The 20299-nt window shown below is 53.0% G+C and overlaps 2 protein-coding genes across 6 annotated transcripts in view; one reads left to right on the forward strand and one right to left on the reverse strand.

Moving 5' to 3' along the window:
• Positions 1-7285, forward strand: part of MYO1H (myosin IH) — a 29082-nt gene extending 21797 nt beyond the window's left edge. For all 5 annotated transcript variants that reach the window (XM_010398285.4, XM_010398286.4, XM_010398288.4 and 2 more), the window contains exons 22-32: positions 111-179; positions 748-832; positions 1351-1510; positions 1881-1964; positions 2420-2513; positions 3047-3102; positions 3563-3698; positions 4423-4490; positions 4988-5085; positions 6011-6110; positions 6676-7285. In XM_010398285.4, coding sequence (XP_010396587.1) covers positions 111-179; positions 748-832; positions 1351-1510; positions 1881-1964; positions 2420-2513; positions 3047-3102; positions 3563-3698; positions 4423-4490; positions 4988-5085; positions 6011-6110; positions 6676-6699 — 974 coding nt within the window. In that variant the 3' untranslated portion in view covers positions 6700-7285. The remainder of the gene's footprint in view (positions 1-110; positions 180-747; positions 833-1350; positions 1511-1880; positions 1965-2419; positions 2514-3046; positions 3103-3562; positions 3699-4422; positions 4491-4987; positions 5086-6010; positions 6111-6675) is intronic.
• Positions 7275-20286, reverse strand: KCTD10 (potassium channel tetramerization domain containing 10). Its single transcript, XM_039560786.1, has 7 exons — positions 20201-20286; positions 18371-18584; positions 13429-13598; positions 12850-12936; positions 12226-12278; positions 11241-11436; positions 7275-10642 (listed from the first exon to the last, which is right to left on the reverse strand). The coding sequence occupies exons 1-7, from the start codon at positions 20201-20203 to the stop codon at positions 10424-10426; spliced, it is 942 nt and encodes a 313-aa protein (XP_039416720.1). The 5' UTR covers positions 20204-20286; the 3' UTR covers positions 7275-10423.
• Positions 20287-20299: the final 13 nt, after the last annotated feature.

Below are 20299 nucleotides of genomic sequence, written 5' to 3' on the forward strand. Positions count from 1 at the left end.
GTCCTGTTGGTGTTGTGGTCCCTCTGTTCCCTGTGCCATGGAGCGCAGGAACTCAGCTCCCCAGTGCCCTGACCCTGCAGGTGCCAGTGATATCTCTGCCTTCTTTCCAGTTTCAAGACTCCAGGCCAAATATAAAGGATTCCTCGGGAAAAGAGCGTACCAGAAGAAGAGGAAAGCAGGTACGGGCTCTGGAATGGGGGATTCTCTTAGGGCTGGGCTTTCCACAGGAGCTAGAGGTCCCGAATCCACGGTGCTGTGAGCAGAGGAGGTGGCAGCTGCACCCCAGAGCATTTGCAGAGGTTCCTTTAGTTCTGTTTGGATCCTCACACCACGAGCTGCTCTTGGCCTCAGCTCTGTGGGAGCAGCTCTGAGGAGCAGCAGCAGCTTCTGTCACTCGCGAGGGGACATTCCGGGGTACCTGGGAGCTGAAGGGACATTCCGGGGTACCTGGGGGTTGATCATCAGCTGCTGTGGGAGAAACCCCTCTTATCACAGCAGGCTGACATAAAGTGCAGGCTCCAAGCAGCTTTTTGGGCTGTGGGCAGGACAGCAGGAGGCTGAGCAGGGACAAGGCCTGGCCTCGGTGCTGAGCCCCACAGCGCAGGTGGAGCTAGATCCACCACGGAGAAGAGAACCTTCCAAACGTGCTGTTCCCACCAGCTGATTTTTAGAGCTGCAAAAGAACCAGTTTTAACTTCTGCTGGGTCAGTGTGAAGGCCAAGGCCCAGGACTGATTCCCTCTTGCAGCAATCAAGCTGGAGGCCTTTTGGAGAGGAGCCCTGGCACGGAGAGCTGCCAAGAAGAGGACGTGGGCGGTGCAGACCATCAGGAAGTAACTGTCCCGACCGTATTTTCCAACCACGGAATCCTGGAATGGGTTGGGTGGGAAGGGAACTTAAAGCCCATCCAGTGCCACCCCCTGCCACGGGCAGGGACACCTTCCACTCTCCCAGGCTGCTCCAAACCCCATCCAAGCTGGCCTTGGACACTTCCAGGGATGGGGCTGCCACAGCTTCTCTGGGTAACCTCTGCCAGCGCCTCAGCACCCTCACAGGGAAGAATTTCTTCCTAATTTATCTTATGCCCCTCCACTCCTTCATCCTCCCTCTCCACTCCCCTAAACTCAGCTGCTGAAGTAGAGCTGATTCCTTCCGAATTCCAAAGCACCATGGTTTGGCCAGCAGAACTTGGCAAAAACTGTTAATATTTAGAATATTGTAAAGCTTGAGATTTCCATGGCTGACCCTCAGTGCACCTGAGCTTACACCAGTGATCCTTAGCCTGTTGTGTGTTATCCTCCCCTCCCCTCATTTCCATGGATTTCTGGAGGTCATGGGATATTTTCTGTAGGTTCATAAACGGCTTCATCAATCGGAAGAAACCCCTTTGCCCAGAGAACAGGGACTTTGTGAGGCTCTCACAGTACTACTACCTGATGAAACTCCGAGACCACCTCCCAAAAAATGTCTTGGATGAGAGTTGGCTCCAGCCTCCCTCCATCCTGGAAGAGGTGAGAGTTTCTGGAGGCTTTGGGAGAGGTGGAGGCGGCTCTTGTTTGGTGGCCATGTGTGTGCACATTGCAGGTGGGAGGAAATGATCTGCTGCTGCTTCATCCTCTGTTCAGAGCCTTTGGAAAAGCCCCAGATCTGCAGTGTTTGGGTGGGAATGGGAGGAATGGCACAGTGGTTGGTGTTTCCAAGAGAAATGAGGAAGTTCCGTGTTGGTTTAAGCAATAGAAAGGGAAAATGCACTGACAGAAAAGTGAACTCATGAACCCTAATAAAGATAAAAATAATCCCACGGTGCTTTAGGCTCATGGCACAGACAGAGCTGTTTGAACAACTTCCCCACTTTATTTTTTCCTGGGTTTTTTCTTGCAGACATCTGAGATGCTCCGGAAAATCTGCAGGAGGAACCTGGTGAGGAAATACTGCCGAGGGCTCACTGCTGAGAGGAAAGTGCAGGTAACAACCCCTGGAATGCAAATGTGGGAGTTCAAACAGTGATCACTGCTCCCTGAGGATCCTCTGGAACACAGGCAGCACCTTCTGATCCTGCTGCTCCAATCAGTCCCTCAGGGATGAGAGCAAAATCTCCTGGAGCCAGGGATTTCCTCCGGTGTCCCTCATAATGGACAGAGCAGACACGTGGGGCTTAATTCATGGCATGCAAACTGCTCTCCATGTAATTGGAAAAGACCTATAAATAACAAAAAAAATGGGTAGGATTTTCCCTGCTGCCCCTTCGTGTGGTGTAACACAGGAATAACCCAAAGCTGCCGGCAGGAGCGCAGCACAATTCCAAGATTCCATGAGTCGGCTGGGCAGAAGGATGCTGTGGAGTAGCAGTGTTTGCATTGTCCCTGCTGGTGTTCCCAGTGGAGGAATTCCAGTGTAAAGGCCTTTCCTTCTCCCATCAGCTGCAGCAGAAGGTGGTGACCAGCGCTGTTTTCAGCGGGAAGAAGGAGGGATACCTGGAGAGCCTCGGCCAGCCCTTCCTGGAGACCCGCCTGAGTGAGTTCAGCAAACCCCTGGAGGCCTCAGCCATGTGCTCCTGGCTCAGGAAAGTCCTGCTTGACCAAACAGACTCTTTCCCAAGAGAAATTCCCTCCTGGCAGAGGCAGCATCACCTGCCTTTGGAGTTCCTCCCTCTGTCACATTGAGTGACGTGAATGCAGTGATGGATCTGCCTGATTGTTCCCAAACTGGGGATACTGGGATCCCTCTGGGACAGAGAGCCATGATCCTAAGCAGAATTCCCTGGGGGCTGGCATGGATCAGGGTTTGAACCAACAGCAGACTCGAGAACAGGCAGAAACTCCCGGTGTGAATTTACTTGTCAGGCAGGAAAAGGCACCAAAATGGGGTTGGGAGCAGCTGGAGGTGACCACCCTCGGTTTGGAAGGGAGCATTCCAAGGGGAAAAGGCCAATTGGGATGAAGACAGCTAAAGCAGCTCCCTGGTGTCCTCTGGGGGGTGGGGAGTGTCTGTCTGGGGCTGTGGCTCTGTCACCCACACCCAGTTTCTCTTTCTGGTTTGCTCCTCAGAGGAGAATGACCTAAACCCCAAAGTGCTGCAGCTCATCCGTGGGGAGAACATCAAGGTAAAGGAAGCACAGAACTCTTGGAATTACCTTCACAGAGTCCTGGAGCTGGCTGCTCACACAGGAACTGATGAAGAGCAGTGGAGCCACCATTTCCTTGCTTTTAAATTGGAGACAGGTTTCAAAATATACCTAATTAGAAGTTATTTAAGGTTCCTTTTAATGAAAGCTTAAAGAACATTCCTAACCCCAGGGCAGGAGCAGAGCTGGAGTGTCCATGCACTTCCCATGGTCATGCCATGGAGGGCACAGGGGCTCCATCATTCCCAGAACAGGATTCTCCCTCCTGAATTTCCCAGGGCAAGGGATGCAGACCCCTGTGAGCTCACAGCTGCTGTGAGCTGGGACCTGCAGCTCCACAGGCAGAGCTGCTCCTCGCTGCTGCCAGTCTGGAAAATCCAAACCCCCGGCGCAGGAGCTTGCAGGAGTGGAAATGCTGATTCCAACTCGTTGTTTTCAGTATGTGACCCCCGTGATAAAATATGACAGGAACGGCTTCAAGGCGCGGGAGCGGCTCCTGGTGCTGACCCAGAGCTCGGCCTACGTGGTGGAGATGGCCAAGATCAAGCAGAAAATCGAGTATTCCACGCTGAAAGGTATCAGTGGGAGTCATTGTCTGAGGCTGGGTGGGACTAGGAGCAACCTGGGCTAGTGGAAGGTGTCCCTGCCCATGGCAGGGGGTGGAATGGGATGGTCCTTAACGTTCCTTCCAACCCAAACCATTCCATGATGGTTCTGTGAGTTGTTGTGGGGCTTCCTGTCCTGCCAGGCATCCTTTAGGAATCCTTTAGAATCCTTTCAAGCATTGTCTTAAAAGATATTTGAACGATCTATCCCTCTTTTCCTGGGGGCTGGACAAAGCCTTGAAGGATGATTTTATGAGTAAGAGTTCCTTGAAGTGTTCAAGTGCAGGAGGACATCACTTTCTACTGACATAGAGGGGACAAAAAATAACCCAAAACTTTCCTACGCTGGTTTGTGGGTATTTTTTAATCCTGGCACTGTTGGAAGTACAGTTCAGGAGTAGAATGGATCCTTCTCCCTCTTCTGGAAAGGTTTGGAGCAAACAGCTCGTGCAGAGCTTTAAATCACCCCTGTTGGAACTGGGTTATGGACAATGGGTGACATAAAGGGACCTTCAGAAGGTATTTGAAAACTCAGATTAATTAATCAAAGTAGGAGCTTTGTGTGTTTTGCTCTAAGAATGGGAATATTCTTCGCTCTTGGGAAGTACAGAGCCCTCCTTCAGGAATGTGACTGCTCCTGGGGGAAGGAGCTGGGTTTGGGAAGTTTTCCTCTAATTTTGGGGTTCTTTTGAAGGGATCTCCACCAGTAACCTGAGCGATGGCATCGTGGTCATTCATGTTCCCGAGGACAACAAGCAGAAGGTAGGAAATTGGGACACAGCTCCTGTGAGCTGGTGCTTAAAGTGAGGTCATGGGGCTGATGCTCCTGATACCATCCTATAAACTCCTGAAATGACACACAATTCCTGGTTTTAGTAAGTGTGTAATCAGCCAGGCCTTTACATTCTTGCTGTATCAACATGAAAACTTTCACTTGGAATCCCAGCCTGTCCAAGAGTTGTGCAGAGCCAGAAGGTTCCCCCTGAGCCTCCTTTTCTCCAGGTTGAGCCCTCCCAGCTCCCTCAGCCCCTCCTGGTGTTGACTGATTCTCCACACCCTTCCCAGCTCCATCCCCTTCTCTGGACATGCTCCTGCTTTTTCTTAGAACCAATAAATCCTAAATAATCCCTGGAAAAGGTGTTTAAATTGGTCACTTCTGCCCAGCACTCACTGCTCTGGCATTCCAAAGGAGTTTCTCTGCACCATCACATGCTGGGGTGATGCCAGGTGACTTTATCCCTCTTTTTTTTTGTTTCCAGGGAGATGTGATACTGCAGTGTGAGCACATCTTTGAGACAGTGACCAAGCTCTGCATATTGGCCAACAAGCAAAGCGTGGTTAAAGTGGTGAAGGGAAGGTAAGGAAGGCAGCAAGGTGGATGGGTAGCATCTGTTTTATGGAAAAACCTTTTAGGCCTGGACTAGGTCAAGACTATGGACATCACCCCAGCAGTGCCCAAAGCTGGACACGTCTGGTGCAGCAGCATCTCTGTTTTCGTGACTTCCAGAGGCACAGGGAGAAGAGATGGGATGCACTGGGAGAAAATATATTAAAAACCATTCCAACTTTTTTCCCAGGCTAATGAGTCCTGCTCCCATGCTGGTTGCACCTTCCTAGGGGTGCTGCTCTGCTCTGAGAGCTGCCCATGCCCCACCTGCCTAAACCCAACTTATTTCTGGGCGATCGTACTTTAAGCCTACTTTTTTTTTTTCAGTTTTCTGATGTGACCTGGGTGTGAGGTCGTGGCTTTAGTGTTCCACAGGGGATCCCATTAGCCCCAGGAAAGCCAGCTGGGAAGCTGTGGGGTCACCTCAGGACAAATGCTCCTCTCCCAGAAGGATTGAGGACACCCAAAATGTGATTGCAGCATCTTCCCAGTCCCAGCCCCGAGCTCCTGGCAGGTGGATGCAGTCCATGTCTCCAGCCTCTCCAGGAATTGGAGCTGGCAGGTGAAACCTGCACTTCTGCTCGTTTTGCAGCCTGGCCTTTGCGTTTCAGCTCTAATTAGATTTGGTGTGCTCAGTGCTTTCCTCTAGGTCAGATCTGCTTAGCTTCCAGTGCTTAATTGCACCAGGAACACTCAAAAGCCTGGGCTGGGCAGGCTTGTTCCATTCCTCGACCCCTTTGTCTTGCTGGGATAATGCAATTGTTTAGGAAATTCACCTAAGCTGGAGGCTCTGATCTGCTCTTCTAATGAGATTTACCCAGGGAACAGAAATAAAGGGGGTTTAGAGCAAAGTCTCTTGTGGGGAGAGCTCTCCAGGGGCATTCTGTGCTTCCAGCCTCCGGTTCCGCGTCGGCTCTGGGAAGGAGGCGACCATGGTGTTCACTGTGGGGCCGGAGCCTCAGGTCTTCAAGGACAAAACTGGACAGCTCACAGTGGTAAGGCCTCACCTGAGCTCAGGAGGTGCTTCTTCCTTTGGATCTCCACCTGCAGAGAGCACAGCTCCCCCTTCCTGGGAGTCCAGGAGGGACTGAGTCCCCTCCCAAAGCAGACCACTCCATCAGTGTCACCTGCATGAGGGATGGGGTGTCCCAGCTCTGTGCTGCAGCTCCAGGGATTGTGCAGGAATTGTCCCAGCGATGAGGGAGCAAGGCTGGCTCCTGGTGTGGGCACTTAGAGGATTTGGCCTGACCCAAACTCAACATACATCTGCAAAATGAGGCCTCAGGTGATGTTTTCCACCTCTTGCTGCCTCCCTTGACCAAGTTATGCCTGAAATGGGTTGGGGGATGGAGGGAAGGCACTTCTTGTCAGCCCAGCAGGTCCTCTGCGGAGCTGACAGGTCCAAGGAAGAATTCCAGGTGGAGTTTTCCATCCTGCAGGCTGGAGATGGAGGGAATTGTCTCTGTGTACCAATGGGCAAAGAGAAATTCCACCACCACCTCTTTTCCCAGGCATCCTGAGGATTCCTGATTTAATGGCTCCTTCTTCTTTTCCTCCCAGGTGTCAACCCCGAGAAAGTCTTGATGAGAACCAGTTCCTGTTCCCAGTCCCTGCCTTGGCTGGGAGCAGAAAGGAGCCTGCAGGATGAGACCAGCCCTCACATCTCCCCTGGAATCTTTGATGCTACAGGGCTGCTGTGATTTGAGAGTTTGTTTGCATCTTTTAGGCTCTTTTTTTATAGCTTATAACAACTCAGCTCTAGATAAATAAATTCCCTGATGTTGCTGTAACATTCCCAGAAGGAGATGCTCATTACATGGCCACAGGGAGATTTATCCCCAAAGTTCCAAGGTAAAATCTCCATCTCTGAGAGGTCAGGAAGGATTAGGACAGAAGCCAAAAGGCTTCTCAAGCTGTACTTTGAGTCACTACTCAGGAGCACTGCAAAAAGTGCAGATCAGTGTTAACCCTGGTGTAAAAACACCTTTTCTCAAGGCAGACTGACCAGAGAGAATCCCAAAACCTCCCCACAGGGGGGGCTGGGAGGTCAAACTGACATTAATTAGGATGGAGATCTGATATTTCATCCCAAAAGTTCCTCCAGCCCCATAGCCCACAAGGACATGGAGCTTCAAGCAAGTAATAAAGCAACTCGCATGTAAATATGAAATATCTTCTAATTTATTGTGTTATATTAAAAAACCAAAAGTACATATTGCAAACATCAACCATACACTGAAATCCAGCTGAAGCTTGTTCTGTGCAGAAGTCTGGACAGGTGGGAATGATTGTACAGAACAGGAATTTGCTGTTGTCCATGAAACAATTCCATTAAGACTGAAAGGTTCTACCTACACTTTGCTCTAAGGTAGGATGGGAGCTTGGAGCCTTCCCCAGGTGCTGGGGCTCAGGGGAACCAAACCTGCCTTGGGGAAGTGCAGGAGCAGCTGCTTTGGTGCTACAGGGACAGAGGTGGGAAGGGGGCACCAGGGCTGGTCCCTGTCCCCTCCTCGTGCAGCCCCACCCGTGTCAGGAGCTGGGAGGGGACAAAATCCCTTCCCCAGGGGGACTTTCCTCAGCTCCCCTGGGCTGTGCTGTCACTGCTGGTGCTGGAGAATGGAAGCAGCCAGCTCTGCTCTCCCTGGCACTGGGAGGCAGGGAAGGATAATCTGAAGAGCTGCTTGTGCCCAGGACACCTGTGCTGAGCCCCAGCTGCACCTGAGAGCTCAGAGCAAAACCACTTAAGGGTAACGAGGCTCAGGACTGAGAGCATTTGTGCAAGGGCAGGGCCAGGGTGTGCCCAGAGCAAGGACAGGGGCAGCAGGTAAAGGACAGTCCCCAGGACAGCACAGTGGCTGCTGTGCTGCACCACTCCAGCACCCAGAGGGTGAGCTCAGGAGTGAGTTAAGGCAGAGTCTGCCCACAAACACAGTAACAGAACTGAAATTGAAACTCTCCTGGAGTGACTTTGCTAAACCAACAGCTCTACAAAGATTAAAAACAGCCCTCCCCTGGTTTTTAAGAACTGAGTTTGCATAACCTGAAAAGGAAAAGCCTGAAGCCAGTTAAGGATCTATTTACAGAGAAGTTAATCACGTAGCTGTGATCTGTCAGGTGCTTAGTATTGGTGTCACCTCCTGGGGCTGAAGCTGCTCTGCCCCCCTGGAGTGGGGCCTCCAGGTAGGTCAGCACAGCCAGGGATGAGCTGCCCTGAGCCTGCTGGAGAGCAGCTCCCAGCTGGAGTGAGAAGGGTTTGGTGCAGGACTGGTGCTGGTTCCTGTTCACCCTCTGCTGACACACAGCCTCCACCCCCAGCAGGGCTGTTCCAGATGCTAAGATGCCCAGTAACAGCCCAGTAATCACCAGTAAGTGTCAAAGTACACAGTGCTGGAGAAACAGCAATCCAGGACTTCCCTGCCTCGCCCCAAGCTTATCCCAGCCCTGAGGGGAGAGAGGCACTGGCTCCTTCCCCTTCTGCACTGCTCCAGCCCCAGAGAGTGCTGCAAACAGGCACTGTACAACTCAAACTGGAAGCCCTGAGGTGTCAGGACAGAGCTGCAGCTGCTGAACCTCAGGGGGACCTGTGGAGCTCTCAGTGAACAATCGGCAGCTGCAGGAGAAAGAGGAGAGGGGACAGGTACAACACCCCCACCTGCCACAGCCAGCAGCTGCCTGCAAGGTGGAGAAGTCTTTGGTTACTAGAAAGATGGCCTCAGACTAACTTTGAAATCTTTTGAGCTTTACTTGATGATCCAAAACTGTACAGCCACTTCGTGGTGTTTTTCAGCCTCTACCACTGAGCTCTGTGGAGCTGGGGTGTAAATGCCCTGTGGAACAGAACAATGTGGCTGGTGCTGCTGCAGCACCTTTGGTTTTCACACTGTTCCCACATCCTTAGCAGCCCTGAGCCAGGAGCAGGGATCCTTGGAGCAGGAACACAGAGCTGTTGCTCCAGAGGAGCCTGGCTGTTAAAGCCAGTGTGAAATGTTCCAGAGAAAGTGTCGAAAGAAACTCTAGCCCAGGGCAGAGTGCTCCGGTGTCACCCACAGTGCTGCTGCAGTGCAAGTCTAACACTTCCTACCTCGGGTTTCTGTCCCCCCCAGGACTGGTGACCTGAACTGGCACAGCTGTGGCTCTGCTCCGAGCCCTATGGAATGACACCCCACCTCCCACCAGCGCTGTCACTTGACTCCACGACAGGCAACAGGAGACGAGGAGGTAGATAAAATATTCATGGACAAGAGGAAAGCACTCGAAGAAAAGCACAGTGCAGTGGCCTTCTCCGTGCTCTGCCCTTCCACACACACAGCTGCCATGACTGGGAAGACTTGGAATACCCTCAGGAGGAAGTCAAACAGGGAATATCTGCCTCTGGGTTGCTGCCTGCTTCTCCTTCCCCTCTCTCAGAGCAAGGCAGCGCTCCTGGATCAGTTCCAGAAGGGAACCAGGGCTGCTGCCCCCCACCAAGAACCCCCTGCATAGGGGGATTGAACCTGCAGTGACTCCTGCTGCCTGGGAGCTGCTGGAAACCAACCCCACAGCTGAGATCCAGGCTCAGACAGAAGCTCTAAGCACTGACCAGTACCAACATCATTCCCAGGGAAAGCAACCGTGGACAATTTGCTCCTGATCCTCCTCCTTTGGGAGGAATTTTAACCTTGAACCGTAGGGATAAAGCAGGGATGGGTGTCCCCAGCTCAGTGCTGCAGAAGCTCCACTGAACCCTTGGAGGAGCAGATCCTGAGAGCTGTGGGAGCCCAAGGGCACAGCCCCTGCTCCCTCCCACTGCTCTGAGGGGTCCCTCTGCCCCCAGCACTCCAGGAATCTCATCAGCCTGTGCCATTTGTCCTTTGGGGAGTCACCCCCAGCACTCCCGAGCTCTCTCCCAGGAGCCAGGGAGCTGTGCAGCAGCTCTGGGTCCAGATCCCTGCCTTTCCCCCTGCCCCAGGAGGGTCAGGGAGTGCCTGGAGGGAAGGAGGGTGGCTGGCTGAGCTTTTGTTTGTTGTTTTGGATTTAAAGTGCAGGATCATTACCAAAGCCTCAGGAAGCCAGTCCTCCTCCTCTCCAGCACAAAACAGCAACGACAAGAGTGCTAAAAATTCCGGGCATTTCTCCAGCTGCTCAACAGGCCCTTCCAGGCTGCCCAGTAACCTCATTGATCCTCGCCCTACAACTACCGCATTTAAATACCCCAAATAACCTAGAGTTTGTTACGAATCACAATTTACAGACTGTGCTGGACAGGAGTTGCACTGCCTGGTCCTGCTGCAGGGCAGCCCCTTCCCCAGAGCTGCGGGGGTCCCCAGGCTCACTGGTGCAGGTGGGCCCTGTCATCGGGGCGCTTGATGTGGATCCTCCGCACGCGCTCGATGCGCTCCCGCTCCTCGTCCTCCTCCAGGTGGTGGGAGCGCCCTGCAGCCCCTCCCGTGGCTTCCAGGAGGGCATTGTCCGGCCCCCTCCCATCCTGGGATTCGTACAGCAGAATGTTCAGGGTCTCCTCGTAAATTCGGGCTTCTGGGAACTCCACCTGGCAGGCAGGGAAGAGAAGGTCACTCGCTGCAGGCACCAGGTTACCTCGGTTTGGGTTCCTGGAACCTGCTGTTACCATTTCTTAATTGCACCCCAGCCACAGAAATCCTTTCAGGCACAACCCTTTCTGTTCCATTAATTGTTTCCAGCTTTTGAGACCAACAAGTTTGGTTTTTACCAGAATCAGGCAGAGCTCTCCTGGGAAAGGGAAGGATACAGGGAAGGTGCCATTGCTGGATCCCTCCTTACACGGGGCTGTGTAGAACCAGGGAATGGTTTGGGTTGGGAGAGACCTTAAAAGATCATTTAGTTGCAACCCCCAAACCCAAACATGGTTAAATGCACGAGTTTTATCTGAAGATAGAGCTCGGCTGAACATTATGGAATACCACAGTGCTTAATGGAATACCACAGTGCTTAATGGAATATCCCAACTGCCCTGAGCAGGCAGCTCCTGCTCCACCCCCAGGATGAGCTCCAGGTGCTGCCCCACTCTCAATGCATTGATTATCCTCCAGAACTGCTGAACAATGACAAAGTGCCAGCCTGTTCAGCTGTCAGGGTGCCAGGCTGGAGCATTCCCAGTTTTCCTGTACCTTGGTCTGCTTCTTCTCGGTGGCATAAACGATGGAGGTGCAGCAGACCTCGGCGATCTTGCGGCCCTGCCCGTAGAAGGACCAGCAGCAGATCTCATCCCCAATGACATCCTTGATGAAGAGCACCCTCCCATTGAACCTCAGGGACAGCTTGTCAAAGAGCTCGATGTTCTTCAGCATGTTGTCATCGGAGTTGCTGTGGGATGGAGGCAGCAGCAGGAATTTACAGAGCACATGGGAAGAGTGGGAGCAGTGAGCACTGAGAGCCCTGAACACCCAGATTGCTGTGTCATGGAATCCCAGGATGGTTTGGGTTGGAGGGATCTTAAAGCCCATCCAGTGCCACCCTGTACCATGGGCAGGAGCACCTTGCAGTAGCCCAGGTTGCTCCAAGCCCCATCCAACCTGGCCTTGGACACTTCCAGGGATGGGGCAAAGCCAAGAAATTAATTCTTATTATTTCACTACTAAAGGCAGGAAAACCTGAAGCAGCAGCAATACAGCAGCAACAGCCCCGTGAACAACTGCCCAAGGCCATTTCACCTGGGGAGCAAAATCCTATCAGCCAACTCAAACCAAATTCCTGAGCTCAGCACCAGCTGGATGGGCACTGTTATGGCATGAAACTTATAAGAGAATAAGGGAAAGGGGACAAGGCTACCCCAGCTTGATGATTTCAGCACTCACTGAGCTCCCTGTTCAACTGCCACACTGCAATCCATGGGAATGCAGACAGCACTTGGCCAGGAGCCTCTGCCAGCTGCACCTAAGGATTAGAGGAACTCCTCTGGCACAGAAATAGCACAGGCTCATCATTCCATTGATGGCAGCAGACTCCCTTCTGACTCCAGTTTGAAATTAATTGGGAAAAAATGGAGTGCGTGCCAACACCAATCAGTCATTTGGGTCTGGGAGAAGAAAAAGAACACTCTTATGGATTTTAATCTATTAAAAACTTCCAACAATTCCAGCTGAAGTCACTTACCTGGTGTAGGAATATTTGTTGTTGCTTCTGTTATAGAGCAGCTTCACTGCTGGCTGTAAGAAACAAAGCACAGATGAGGGAGCACAGCCAGAGCTGGAATCTCAGCTCAGCCCAAGGCCCCACAGAGAAGCTGCAATGACAAATTCCCAGTGGGATTTTGGTGGCCTTACTGCTGTTGCTGCATACCTGTGATGCACAGGTTGGCAACGGGGCTGCAATCCCTCCTGACCCCTTCTGGAACTGGATCCTCATCTATTCTTATCTTCCCTCTATCTTATCAGCACCCCCTGCCATGGGCAGGGACACCTTCCACTAGCCCAGGTTGCTCCAACCTGGCCTTGGACACTTCCAGGGATGGGGCAGCCACAGCTTCTCTCGGAAATCTGTGCCAGGGCATCCCCACCCTCACAGGGAAGGGTTTTTTCCTAATATCCCATCTAACCCTGCCCTCCTTCAGCTTAAAGGCATCACCCCTTATCCTGTCACTCCATCCCTTGTCCACCTCTCCAGCTCTCTTGAAATCCCTTCAGGCACTGGAAGGAGCTCTGAGGTCTCCCCAAAGCCTTCTCCTCTCCAGGCTGGACACCCCCAGCTCTCCCCACAGCACATCCCAGGCTCTCTCACCTTGTTGGAGGTTGCAATCAGTTTCTGCTCCTCCTTGGAGGAGGTGATCACCGGGACCTTGCAGAAGGGCTCGTACGCATCCTTGTTCTGTGGGAGCAAGAACCAAACAGCACCTGAGTGACAACAGATCCCAGGGCACACCCACATTTCCTGGGAATGATCTGTGCTGAGGGGTCAGTGTCCAGTCTGTCCCAGTGATGGTTTCTGGGCCATGCCTGGCCAGGCACCATTCTTCTGGGAGCACCTGAGGTATCCATTCCTGCTCTCCACCACTGAATGTCCTGTGCCCAGTTAAGCAGCAGGATCTGGAATGGGGCTTCTCTCAGAGAGGACACCAGTGACAGTGGCATCAAACCCAAGATGGGAACCTCAGAGCATAACAAAGAACACAACAAGACTCCCAGCAGCTCTGGGAAGAAGCTGGTTTCCCTGGATGTGACCACACTCCAGCAGATGGCAACACGAACTATTCCAATTTCCATCCCAGCCTCCAAAATCACCACGTGAAGACCAGGAGAAAATCCAGCTCTGCCCAGATCATGCTGCCCACCCCCAGCAGCCCCTGAGCCCTGTGCCCACCTGCAGGGCTGCCTGGCACTCGTCTGCCAGCCCCTGCACCAGGTAGTACTTGGCCTCAGCCAGCAGCTCCTCGATCTCGCGGCGGCTCTCCGGGAGCGGCACGGCGCCGTCCCGCAGGTAGTTCAGGATTGTCCCAAAGTGCTTCCCACAGCGGTCGATCAGGATCCAGCCTGGGGACACAGGAAGGCCACGGTAAGGACAAGCTGAGATGAACGTGGCAAAAGGCCTCGAGAGAGCAAACTGCTGGGAGGACAGGATGGAACTGGGAGCGTGAGGATGGAACGGGGAATGTGAGCGGAGGGTGCGGCAGAGCCCCGGCCCTGGAGCTCAGGATTGCAGCAGGAAGAAAATCATGGAAAGGTTTGGGTTGGAAGGGAACTTAAAGGTCATACAGTCTCACCCCTGCCATGGGCAGGGACACCTTCCACCAGCCCAAGTTGCTGCAAGCCCTGTGGAACCTGGCCTGGGACACTTCCAGGGATGGGGCAGCCACAGCTTCTCTGGGCACCCTGTGCCAGGGCCTCACCTCCCTCACAGGAAGAATTCCTTCCCAATATCCCATCCATCCCTGCCCTCTGGCAGTGGGCAGCCACTTCCCCTTGTCTTGTCCCTCCATGCCTTTGTCCAAAGTCCCTCTCCAGCTCTCCTGGAATCTCTAAGAGCTCCAAGGTCTCCCTGGAGCTTTCTCTTCTCCAGGGAAGGAAAGAGTCACAACCAAAGCACCTTTGGGTGCAGCATCCACATTTCACCTCTCTCTGCTGGAATCAGGCTGGACCCTGGAAAAGCCAGGCAGTGCTGAGGCTGGAGATTCCCTGAGTGAACAGATGGCCACTCTCACAGGCTGAGGCTCAGGAATGCAGCGAGGAAACGCTTGTGGGGAAGGAGTCATATTTTGGACAAATAAGGAAAGTAGGTTAAAGCAGCCCCTGTATGTTCTGCATGAATGGAATTATGAGGAAAGTCTGAACATTTGGTTCAATCTGGAAAGGGAACATGGCCCTTTCTGAGGGAAAAGGAGACACTGTGGAGCAGTTCACTCCAGGCTTCCCAGCTCCCTCATTCCTGCTGTCCACAGACAACACAATGTGTGCTCCAAGTGTGATTTTACAGGCTGGAACAACAAACTGGAGACAGAACTAGAGACAGAAATCGTGGAACAAAGGACTGATCCAGGCTAATGGCTAATCCAACTAGAGCAGAAAGAAGCCCATTTGGCAATGCAGAGTATGGAAAGCAAGAAATCCCATTTAAGTGGGAGATATAGTGGAAGGTGTCTCTGCCCATGGCAGGGGGTAGAACAAGGTGAGCTTTAAAGTCCTTTCCAACCCAAGCCATCCATATTCCACAAAGGCAGCTGCTTCCCAAGCTCACTGGAGCACACAGGCAGGTAAAAGGCCAGCTGAGAGCAGAATTACCATCCCCAAACTCCTCTGTTCTCCTCTGTAATTCCTTGTAGGCTGCAAAAATCTGCTGCAACTTCATGTTTACAGATGGTGAAACTGCAGCAGAATGGCTCATTTTCATGTGGGGATGAGAAAACACTTCCAGTAGCGTTGCAAAATCTGAGTGACCACTAGAAGAGCTTTAAAAACCCTTCTGTTCCCCCCAAACAGCCCAAAGGAGATGAGTCACAGGGAAGTGACCCCGCTGCCACTCGGCCACAGCAGAGCCAACAAGTGGGCTGAAGCCTTTTAGAGCTATATTTTAATTGCAGTGTTCCAAAAACATCCTGTGACCCGTTTAGGAAGGGACACAGAATCCATGAGCTGTGTGGAACATAGAATCATGGAATGGTTTGGGTTGGAAGGGAATTTAAAGTTTATCCAATTTCAACCCCCTGCCAATGACAATGACACCTTCCACTGTCCCAGGTTGCTCCAAGCTCTGTCCCACCTGGCCTTGGACACTTCCAAGGATGGGGCATCCACAGCTTCTCTGGGAATTCCATCTCAGCCCCTCACAGTGAAGGATTTCTTTCCAATATCCCACCTAACCGTGTCCTCTGGCAATTTGAAGCCAGCCCCACTTGTCCTGTCACTCCAGGCCCTTGCAAATAGTCCTTTCCCATCTTTCTGTCAGCTCCTTCAGGCCCTGGAAGCCACACTTGTGTCACCCCAGAGCCTTCCCTTCTCCAGGCTGAACAATCCCAGTTCTCCCAGCAGAGCTGCTCCATCCCTCTGATCCTCCTGGTGCCTTCTCTGGACTCTCTCCAGCAGCTCCACATCTTTCCCGTGCTGGGCCCCAGGGCTGAAGGCAGCTCTGCAGGTGGGGTCTCACCTGGGCAGCAGGGCAGAACCCCCCCCCTTCCCCTCACTGCCTTTGTCCATGGACACATCAGACCTTTAGGAAATTCATCTTTGTCTTACAGGAATTCTCAGGGAAAGGATCCAAACCATCCAGCTAAACCAGACAACATTTTCCAGCCAAGCCCTGGCAGGTGAAACAGGAGCCTGACACTGGACACTGCCTGAGGTGCCACTCTCTTATCAGCAGCTGGACCAGGAACAGCTTCCCCACCAACAGCAGCAGGGAGTCAGAGGAAAAAAAAGGATTGGAACCAGGTGGATGCACCTGGAAAACTCACATCCTTCTCCCTGCTCATTACCATCCAAAGGAAATGTTCCAAATACACCGATTTGCTACAGTTCATCAATAATTTGTAAGATGCAAACAATCATCTGCCACAGCCAGAGAAGCCCAGACTTTTCTCCTCCAGCCCGAGGAGCAGCAGGTTGGAATTGTTCAGCTGGAAGGAGGAGCTGGGGCTGGGATGTGAATCTCAGACACAGAGCAGGACCCCGTGTGCCACATTCCAGACTGGTTAAACCTCACTCCTTCCAGTTGCTCCCCAAGCCTGGCTTCTTTTCCTAAGAAACATTTCGTTTGGAGCCAGGTTTTGGGTGTGACCAATTTGGAGGATTTTGAAGAATTCCAGATAAAAAGTGTTTCCTTTAGCTGCCCCAGTGCTATTGTCCCAATTTCCAGGCAAGGGGAGATAAAGCAAGAACTGCTGCACTGGGAGTGTCTGTGTTACAACACACAGGAAGTATCAAATTCCTACTAAAACACAAACTGGTTCCATGGAACAATCCCACACAGACACTGTGGGAGTCACAGCAAAATAAACTTGTGATCTTACATCCCAAACATGGTATTTTAGCAGGAGAAACTCCAGCTATGCTCAGATTTGAGGTGCAAACACCACCTGCACTTCCAGGGCCTCGGAGCCCTGGGAATAGGATGTACCTGGAGCTGCCCAGGACATTGGGATCACGCCAGGGTGGGCTTCCAAAATGAATTTGGAATTTCCGATCCACTTCCAACCATGGGAAGTCTGGAATTATTGAATTTACTGAAGCAGCTTCAGGGAGGGACAGGAAGATCCTGGTGGAGTTACCTCAAGTTTAGCAAAGGGAGAGGGTTCACATCATTTCCACCCCTCCAGTGTTCCCAGTTGTTGATTCCCATTTGACAGGTTTTTTTTCCCAAATTTGACCCACAGACTGACTTTTTTTATGCAACCTCCATGGTCTGTATCCAGGATAAGCATCCCTTTGATCCAGAGCCCCAAAGCACAGCCCCCACATTCCCACTTTATCCTGGCCTGGGATAACACCTGGAACAACACAGCTTTGTTTTCCCCAGCTGAAATACGAAGACTTCTGGCTAAACCAGGAATATTCAGCAAATCAGGCTGTATTTTTACATTTTTTCCTTCAAATCCACTCCCTCTTATCTCAGGAAAGCTTATCACAAGAGCCCTATAAACCTCTAAATAGACTATTTTGAAACACTCAAAACTCACTCCAACCCACCTCACCCTGTACTATATTTCCTCTATTTTCAGCAAATTCAAACAAAAGTTTCAAATTGTAATTAACTAATCCCAAGAGAGGTGTTTGAACCTCCAGGCTCAGCTTTGCAGAGGCTGTGGTTAAAGACAAAAGTCTTTAAATACTGTTATGGGTAAAACATCAGAGTGAAGATAAAGCTGAGCTTCCAATTAAACGTGGGAACGTGGAGATAAAGTTCCAAGTTTTCTGAAAATTCTGCAACTGGTTCTGTTTTAGGGAAGTCAGCTGTCAATAGTCCCCCAAGAAAATGGTTTCATTTTAAAAAAATCAGCTTTCAGCTCATAAATACCCATGTTCAGAGCATGTTTTGTGTTTTATTTATAACCAAGGAGACAAGAAGAGGGAATGGCATTCTGAGCTTCAAACAGAACACACAAGTCCCAGCTCACGGATTCCTAATCACTATCCCCACCTTTTTCCACGGCTTTAAAGCTTTAGAGTCAGTATTCTGAAAGGAAAAGATGCTCCAGGTGCTCCTGGCAGGAGCTTTGGCACTTCTTAGTGTCCTTCTGCTGTTCAGGCAACTACTCAGATCATCCTTGTCTTTTTTTCCACGTTTTTCTAAGCTGTATAATCCTGGAATCATGGAACCACAGCACGGTTTGGGTTGGGAGGGACCTTGAAGATTGTTTAGTCCATGGGCAGAGACATCTTCCACCATCCCAGGTTGCTCCAAGCCCCATCCAACCTGGCCTTGGACACTTCCAGGGATGGGGCAGCCACAGCTCCTGTGGGCCTCAGCACCCTCACAGGGAAGGATTTCTTCCCAATATCTAATCCAATTCTCTGGCAGTGGGAAGCCATCCCCTCTTGTCCTGCCACTCCAGGCCCTTATAAATATTCTCTCTCTGTTGCTCTTGTAGCTCCTTCAGGCACTGGAAGGCCACATTTAGGTCACCCCAAAGCCACCTCTTCTCCAGGCTGAACAATCCCAACTCTCCCAACCTTTCCTTGCAGGACAGACCCTCCATCCCTCCCAACCTCTCTCCAGGCCTACAAACAGCAGTTCCTCTGACTTTCCCACAACCCCTGTGCCTTCCCCCGCCGAGGAAGGACGCGGAGGACGCCGGGAGCATCCCGATCCTTACCTTCGCTGTCCGTGAGCACTTCCATGCGCCCGCTGAACATGGCCTTGAGCATGGTGTCCTGCTTGGTGAGGGTCTGCATGGTGGTGTAGTACAGGGCCCCCCCCACGTTCAGCTTCACGTACTTGGAGCTGGGGCTGCTCCCCTTGAAGGACGTCGTGCGCGTCGCGGCCGCCGGCACTGCTGAGCTCACCACGCTCTCTCCCGACATCTCTTCCTGCAAGGAAAGAGTTCCCAGTTCAAGAGAGCAGCGCCCAGCTCGAGGGAGCAGCGCCCAGCTCGAGGGAGCAGCGCCCAGTTCTAGAGAGCAGCTCCCAGCTCGAGGGAGCAGCTCCCACCCTGGCAGTGTGACACCCGACCCTGTTGGTGTTTCACACCTCGGCTCCTCCCGGGGCTCTCTGTGAAGTTCTCAAGTGTTTTCAACGTGTCACTGTCAGGAACTGAAGGCCATTCATGGACTCAGCCCCATTTTTTTTTTTTTCCCCCAGGGAAAAACCCTGGGAATGCTGAGCTGGGTTTTGCACTGCAAAGCCAACGCTTCCGCACAACAACTGCTTTCATTCCTTACACAACTCCGACAGCTTAAGATCTTACTCCATCAATAATCTGGGATGGAATTGGGCAATTCCCAACACACACAGGTGGAGCAGATGATTCCCGTGGGTCCAAATGCAAAAACCAACAGATTCCCAAGTGCTAAAATGCAGAATATCCACAGGTTTTCACGGCTTTTTCCCTTAGAGCACACACGAGCTTCCACTGCTCTTCCCTGCCCTCCCACACTGCTCAGAGCACCAAAATCCCCGCGGACAGAGCGGCCTCCAGCCACATTCCGTCACCGAGGTCACACTGGCACAGGCACACGTTGGCTCAGCACCACAAATGCCCCCGGAGCCGCTAAATCCTTAATCACTGGGAGCCTCCGTGGTTCTGTTTTCCCTCAGGATGGGAAAGGGTGGGATAATTAACACCCTTCACCCCTGCTTCTCCAGCTCCCACGGCTCCGGGAGGAGCTGAACTGAAGGATTTTTCCTCCACTGCCACGAAACTCAAAAGCGTCACATGGCAAATCCCAATGGAGCCGGAGTTGTGGGGCACAGGGGGAGGGAGCAGGAGGGGCAGGGATGGCCTGGGGGCTCTCTGGGATGCACAGGCAGCAACCTCAGCTCGTGTCCCAGCTCCCTCCAGCACCTGAACACCCCAGTTTGGGCAGGAATGGGCCCGGGGTCCCAGAGGGGATCGATCCTGCACTGCAGCGCGACCCCGCACCCCAAATCCCAGCCCTGCCCTGCCCTCCCCAAACCACCAGCCCCAGGCCAAGGGGCACGCTGGGGACCGGACACGTGCAAACCGGACCATGGCCACCCCGACTCCCAGGGGCCAGAGTGGCCCCGGGACCCCTCTCTGAGCGCCCCAACCTCTGGGGACTGACGCTCCTCAACACCCGCACCGCTCTCGGGGGCCGGACCCCCAAATCCTCAGCCCAACCCCTCCGCAGGGCAGCGGCCCCCGCACACACTCCCCGGCCCCTCCGCCTCCTTCAGCCCCACTCCCACGGCCCAAAGCCCCCCCTGAGCCCCCAACCCAGAGTCCACCAGCGCTCCCGACGCCCGGAGCCCCCTCTGCGCCCCCTCAGCTTCCCCTGCACCGCTAAGGCCCGGAGCTCCCCAGCCCCTCTCAGCTTCCCCTCCCCGTTCCCCCGGCCCTCCTCAGCCCCCCGCCCCTCCAGCCCCTCCTTCCCCGCGGGGGCCGGAGCCCACCGCCGCCCTCCCAGGCCCGTCCCCTTTACCCCCGATCCCCGCTTTGCCCCCGATCCCCGCTTTGCCCCCTCACCATGAACGGCGCCGCAGCCCCTCGGACCGAGCGAGCGGGAGCGCCGGGCGGGGAACTTCCGCCCCTCGCCTCGCTTCCGGCCCCGCCCGGGTGCGCCCC

This window comes from Corvus cornix, chromosome 15, assembly GCF_000738735.6.
Source record: "Corvus cornix cornix isolate S_Up_H32 chromosome 15, ASM73873v5, whole genome shotgun sequence".
Classification (NCBI taxonomy): Eukaryota; Metazoa; Chordata; class Aves; order Passeriformes; family Corvidae; genus Corvus; species Corvus cornix.

Bases quoted from the DNA above. Each gene is read 5' to 3' on its own strand.
- KCTD10 (XM_039560786.1), bottom strand. The intron at 13,599-18,370 runs GTAAGGATCGGG...CTGTGTCCCCAG, and splicing joins AGTGCTCACGGACAGCGAAG to GCTGGATCCTGATCGACCGC. The intron at 11,437-12,225 runs GTAAGTGACTTC...TCCATCCCACAG, and splicing joins AACAAATATTCCTACACCAG to CAACTCCGATGACAACATGC.